The sequence below is a fragment of the Scylla paramamosain genome, chromosome 42 (assembly GCF_035594125.1).
Source record: "Scylla paramamosain isolate STU-SP2022 chromosome 42, ASM3559412v1, whole genome shotgun sequence".
NCBI classification, from domain to species: Eukaryota; Metazoa; Arthropoda; class Malacostraca; order Decapoda; family Portunidae; genus Scylla; species Scylla paramamosain.
In genome coordinates this window covers 8,383,159-8,390,000 of record NC_087192.1, presented here as the reverse complement: position 1 = coordinate 8,390,000, position 6,842 = coordinate 8,383,159, and the positions used below count along the sequence as shown (strand labels likewise).

The 6,842-nt window shown below is 38.6% G+C and overlaps 1 protein-coding gene across 1 annotated transcript in view; it reads right to left on the bottom strand.

The window, feature by feature from the left end:
• Positions 1 to 6,842, bottom strand: part of LOC135093140 (dynein beta chain, ciliary-like) — a 53,820-nt gene that overhangs the window by 35,772 nt on the left and 11,206 nt on the right. Inside the window, exons 25-34 of the mRNA XM_063992044.1 lie at positions 6,647 to 6,781; positions 6,122 to 6,241; positions 5,833 to 5,975; positions 5,354 to 5,555; positions 4,970 to 5,194; positions 4,303 to 4,513; positions 4,055 to 4,182; positions 3,638 to 3,786; positions 3,209 to 3,491; positions 2,431 to 2,604 (exon numbers count right to left, since the gene is read on the bottom strand). Coding sequence (XP_063848114.1) covers positions 2,431 to 2,604; positions 3,209 to 3,491; positions 3,638 to 3,786; positions 4,055 to 4,182; positions 4,303 to 4,513; positions 4,970 to 5,194; positions 5,354 to 5,555; positions 5,833 to 5,975; positions 6,122 to 6,241; positions 6,647 to 6,781 — 1,770 coding nt within the window. The remainder of the gene's footprint in view (positions 1 to 2,430; positions 2,605 to 3,208; positions 3,492 to 3,637; positions 3,787 to 4,054; positions 4,183 to 4,302; positions 4,514 to 4,969; positions 5,195 to 5,353; positions 5,556 to 5,832; positions 5,976 to 6,121; positions 6,242 to 6,646; positions 6,782 to 6,842) is intronic.

Sequence of the window (6,842 nt, the reverse complement as noted above, 5' to 3'; positions counted from 1 at the left end):
TCTACAGTGAGCTAAAGTTGTGTTATTGTCTTTATATATATATATATATATATATATATATATATATATATATATATATATATATATATATATATATATATATATATATATATATATATATATATATATATATATATATATATATATATATATGCCAGTTTTCCCCATTCTATCACCTCTCTACAAGTCTATTCCAGGTATCTACATTTCCATGGTAAAAAACTGTATTTATTTTTTATGTCATTCAAAACACTTCCCCTTTCTCAAATTTTCTAATGTCTTCTCAGATATTCAGCCCTTCCTTCTTCACTCAATAGTGGAATTTTCTGGTCAGTTTTTTTGCTCAATAATGGAATTTTTGGTCATTTTTTTTCATTATGTATATATATGAGTGTATGTGTGTGTGTGTGTGTGTGTGTGTGTGTGTGTGTGTGTGTGTGTGTGTGTGTGTGTGTACTCAAATGAAATTCAACCTTAACTCTTTATTCTGTAAAAACAATTATCCAGAACCTTCCGTGTGTTGCCTGTGAGTCAATCCAAGTATCCCTCCACCGTGCTGTGCTACAACTCAGCAGTGATAGGATATGTATTTCTAAAGTTAAGGGTAATGACACTATCATTACGAAACAAAATACATAAATAAATCTAAATGTGTATTTACTGCACAATAATTACTGTATCTCTGATGGAACAATTCCTCTGTGGTAAGAAGGACATGGTATGGCCACACACTTAGCAGCCAGGATGGAGGAGCCCTGCCATCACACCCTGCTTGCCAGGAAAGAAATGGACTGAGGAGACTTGGAGTCCCTTCCTTTGTATCTTTATTCCTACAATGAGACGAGTGATGTCTTATCTCAGCTAAGCCTATTTTGGGAGCTGACAGAGCACATTATTATATTGATTGTTGATTAGTACTATTCACTGCAAAGCTTTACCAACAAGTCAGTAACTGATAGCAACACAGATGGTCTGCCATCCATTGTTACATCATTACATTCATTTTCAACTTGTTAAGAAAATATACATATGAATATTATATATTACATATATCCATGAGTAATTTTCTTAAAACTCTGTTTACTACCATTCCAACACAGAGCCACAATGGTTCAGCGAACAATAGTATACATTACTGTTCGACCAGTATTAACTGATGTTATATAATTAAGATGTCAATTTAAAGCACATGTGTATCTATATTTATGTATGCACGAATACATGCATGCCTGCATGTATGTATGTGTGTATGTATAGATGTCCTACAAAGAAAATAATAGAACATAAGACAGTGAAACATGACTCCAATGAAATCAATACTGTAGGCAATGAGTTGTTGTGATGGCCAATTGGTGCCAGACAGGTTACCTATGTGCACACTGCCAACACTCAATTGATACCAGACAGGTTACCTATGTGCACACTGCCAACACTCAATTGGTGCCAGACAGGTTACCTATGTGCACACTGCTGACAGTCAATTGGTGCCAGACAGGTTACCTATGTGCACACTGCTGATAGTCAATTGGTGCCAGACAGGTTATGTGGACACTGTTGACAGTCAATTGATGCCAGACAGATTACCTATGTGCACATTGCTGACAGTCAATTGGTGCCAGACAGGTTATGTGGACACTGCTGACAGTCAATTGATGCCAGACAGATTACCTATGTGCACATTGCTGACAGTCAATCGGTGCCAGACAGGTTATGTGGACACTGCTGACAGTCAATTGATGCCAGACAGATTACCTATGTGCACACTGCTGACAGTCAATTGATACCAGACAGGTTATGTGCACACTGCTGACAGTCAATTGATACCAGACAGGTTATGCGCACACTGCTGACAGTCAATTGGTGCCAGACAGGTTATGTGCACATCACTGATAGCCAGCAAAAATTTTTGCTGTCTCAAGGGAAAGAAGTCATGTACTAGCCAATTCCATGAGTTTTATATTAAAATACAGAAAGAAAATCTTTAACATGAGTATATATGTACAGTAAAACATACATAAATATGAAAGAGAGAGAGAGAGAGAGAGAGAGAGAGAGAGAGAGAGAGAGAGAGAGAGAGAGAGAGAGAGAGAGAGAGAGAGAGAGAGAGAGAGAGAGAGAGAGAGAGAGAGAGAGAGAGAGAGAGAGAGAGAGAGAGAGAGAGAGAGGGGCAGAGAGAAACAGACAGATAGACAGAGACAGACAAACAAACAGACACAAACCAACCAACAGACACAGACAAACCAACAAAAACAGACACAAACACAGACAGATAGACACAAACAGACAAACAGATGGACAGACAGATGGACAGACAGACACACAGACACATATACACACAGACAGAGGCAGACAGACAAAGAAATAGAGAGAAACAGAAGGAGAGAATCTGACAGCTTACCCTCAAAGTCTGATATACAGAAAGCTACAGACCTGCAGGGGCGTGTCTGGGTCCAACTCAAACTTTGGGATCTTCTCAGTCCAGGGAGCAAATCTGAGGCTCTCCCGCTCAATGTAGTAGTCAAACACAGTGCCAGTCGCCGGAAACTTGACAGTGCGAAACTCTTGCTGAAACCACTTGCTAAATTCCACTCGGTAGTCGATATTCTTCGGAAACAAATAATAAGTAAGTAGTATAAGGAAGATGGGTGTGAAGTGTGTTAGTACTGGCAAAAAGGAAAAAGAGTAAATAGTGTATAGGAACTTGATATAGTAGAGACTAGAGAATGGAGTTGTTATGTGTCACTGCATGTGTCTTTTGTAAACCCTTCAGAATGCCTCATAAAGTTTATTCTATGCAGTCTCCCTTCCCATTGTTTACTTATGTATCATCTTACATACATGGATGTGTTTGTCAGAAAGAATCTCCTTTCATCACAGACTTGCATCACCCTATTGCCATTCTCATGCCTCCATGGCACTATACATCACATTTTGGCCATTACCTTATCTATATATGTTATCACTTGAGGAATCACAATAAGCTAAGTGAACAAAAATCTGTTTTTACTATCTGTGGAAAATGTGGTGTATTTCTGAGACAGTAATCATAATCTATATATCAAAACATCAAAATAGCTCAGTTTCAAAAACAAAAAAATATTGAAATCTCTCTCTCTCTCTCTCTCTCTCTCTCTCTCTCTCTCTCTCTCTCTCTCTCTCTCTCTCTCTCTCTCTCTCTCTCTCTCTCTCTCTCTCCTTGCAAACTCACCCCATCTTGATAGAGAGCAGATCCAAATGCCCACACAAGTGCAAAGACAAAGTACTGCTCATAGACTTCTTTTGGGCTATCAGGTGGGGCATTCTCTGGTGTCAGGAGGCAATCCAGTAGTTGACAGAGCATCATCAGGTGGCTAATTTCTGGCATTGGTGTGATCTTCTTAAAACGAACTCTTAGTATGTCTTGACATGTTGGGATGTACTTGTCAAAGAGCACCATCAGGTTGGCCTTCTCACTCTGCACCTCACGCCGGTCTATCCAGCTGGTGACATAACTGGGGAGAGAAAGCAGAAGAGTGAAAATTATATGACTCCTGTAACTCTGGCTTTATAACTATAAGATTGATATAAGGATGGCTAGATAGATACTGTAGATGGATAATGACATGCACAGACAATAATGCATTCAAGCTTTACTCACGGATTCCAGCCAAGGTCTCCCTGGTTGAGGTAAATAATGCCAGCCCGGGAGACTGTGGCCGGTGTGGCTGTGCGCAAATGGCTGATTTCAAACAGTAGACGCATGCAAGGTGTGAGGGAGATGCGCTCATTACTGGCCAGTGTCAGAATCTGTCAAACAAAATTTTCAAAGTTATTATTCTTCTTTTACATACAATACAAATTACTGAAAACTAATAATTCTTTACTATGGTACAAACAGATCAGGTGACAATATAAAATTGCAGTTATATATAGTTCCTTCAATCCCATGAAAGAATAAAAAGAAAGAAAATTATGTTAAAAGTCCATCTATAAATAAATTAATCAAATGATTTTACTTAGTACACAATAGCCATGAAAACAACAATATACTGGACCACTACCACTTCCACCTCACCTTATTGTCATCCATTAGTGTATTTAAGGATTCAATCCACATAGGATCAATGTCACCATCAAGAATGATCCACTTTGGAGCATCGCCGGGCATGTTGGCCTGGTCACGCATCAGGCTGGAGAACAACCCTGCAGTGTACACACACATTTTAATATAAAAAATTGGGAGCACATACATATTAATGCCTACCAATACATATATGTCTGACCTGTGAAGAGCCAGCCAATATTTGTGTTCCAATAACTTACCATCTTTCCATTCTCTGGTGGATGGATTAATGTAACCAAAAAGCTCATCTGTGGTTACTGCCTTTGGATTCAGATCAAAGCACGTTGGCTTCTTCTTCATGTTGTGCAGAGTCCTGAAAAGTGTTCGCCAAACTTGAGTCTTACCGGTGCCTGCTTGTCCAATGATGAACACACTGTGCCGCACTTCAAGCAGTTCCTTCAGCTGTATTACCTGCCAAGATACAAAGGTATAAGCAGTCTGATGAGTTAATTTTGTTACAGATATATTCATTATTTAATATAATGTTCAGTTCTCTCTCTCTCTCTCTCTCTCTCTCTCTCTCTCTCTCTCTCTCTCTCTCTCTCTCAAGATGAATCAAAACCAATCAATCACATTTTGTCTTGTTATCAGTGCTACATCCTAAAGGCAATAGTCAATACATTATCTTTCTGTGGGAAGAGTAGCAGGTTAGTCAAAATTAAAGTAATCTCACAAAATTTTTCCCTCAAGTAAACAAATTCTTGAAAGGTGAATGAAGACAGACAAAAAACACAACTAAAAATACCTTATAGTGCTTGAGATTTATCAGAATTTTCAAGTGATCATTGCAAATCTATGAACTTAAACCCTAAGTAAGTTACAACAAAACTATTAATGAAAGTAATTTCATGTAACATTTTTTTTTACCTTAAGAATGAAGCTGTCTTCTGGCTGAAGCTTCAAGTCCACTGCTGCTTCCTTGACAGCCTTCTCAAAGTCCTGATCTTTCTTTCGAGGCACATCCAAAGCAGGGAAAAGGTCTCCAATAAGACCCATGAAAACAGGCACATCATCTGTCACAATTTTGGGCACATTGTAGTCCCTCAGGGCACGCATCAACACTTGATCCTCAGGCCTCTCTGGGTCATCACGCTGCCAGTATTAGAGCAATTTAATCTCAAACCTTTGTACATAACCAAAATTTTTTTCAACCTAGCCACAAAGTAAGCAGCAAGGCCATGTCAGGGGACACTATTAGGCTTATAACATATCTAATTATTTTAAGGTATTATAAGATGGTGAACTTCTTACCTTGAGAGATCCAGCCACAACTAGCAAACTCTTGATAGCCCTCAGACCCCAATCATAATGACTCTGTTTTGAGAGCAGCTCACGACAAAGTCGATAGAGTGTGATGAACTTTCGTGCCAAAACTTTGGCTTCAATGAATCCCTCAGCAACCAACATGATCTCACAAATCAGTTCCAAGTCAGGCACAACCATGGCACAGGGTCTGAGACAAAATGAGTAAATAATGGAAGTTATAGAATACGGGAATATTCTCAGCTGTGACCCAAGCACAATAATCACTATACCATCTGTTTATTATGTATAATACAGTCAGAAAAGTCTATCACTTTTGCTAAATCATGTCACCAGTAACAAGGGACCCAAACTCCCTTTATTACTTATAGGTGAATTCACCTTGAAGTAATAAATATTAAGTCTCTCTTCCACAACTTTGATTAACTTCATATTGCAGGATAAGCACATAGAAAGTGCTGTCTTACCTGAAGAGTACTTTGAGATTCTCTGGTAACTCAGTGCGACCTGCATAGCCAGGGTTCATTGTGATAAAGATGCCAACTGTAGTTGTGAGCCGTATGTTCTCTCCCATAAAATCAAATGTTTTCTTTTTATTGCGGATGGCATCCTGGATAAATGGAAATCAGATGAAGTGCAGTGACTCTGTAACTATACACAAAATTATGATACATGAAAGTATTGACCATCTTGTTTTGAAAAGCTAAGATAACAACATGATACTGAAACATGACACTGGTGCTCAGCACAACTCACCTGGACACTCTTCACCTGCACAGCCACCACAGACAGCACCTCCACAGATATTCTGTTGAACTCATCAAAGCAACCCCATGCACCAGTCTGAGCCAAACCTTTGTAGATGTTGCCACAAGACTGCAAATAAAAAGTTAAAGTATTGCTCTAATTGCTTGACAACAATCATAACAAAAGATTAAGAGTTACTAACTTCTAATCTTTCTATAATTTCAGAATACAGCAGAGCAAATTTTATTGTGTTCTGTACCTCAGTGCCTTACTGACTCATCCACCAGACATAATCTATCAAAGAAATTACTTGTTCTTCAGTGACACTCAACATATCTCTTCCTCCACACTTAACATTCTCAAGTTGTCCTCTAATAAAATCCCAAAGTAGACTTGGCTGAACTATTTCTTTTCATAAATATCTTGTTCATCACATTTAAGGAGAAATCTTGAAACAGACTGGAACAATTTATTATATCTCTCACCGTCATATCAATAACACATTAATCATCTAACTTAGTAATTTCTATTCACCTTATAGTCCATTTGCTCTGAGCAATTGAAGACGTACACCATCATTCCAAGAGCACGACCCAGATCCTTGGTAGTTTCTGTCTTCCCAGTACCAGCTGGGCCAGAAGGAGCCCCACCCATCACCAGATGAAGGGACTGTAACAGAGCATTTTGTTATTGTTGTGGTTTTGGTTCATCATTTCAGTTATAGGAATAA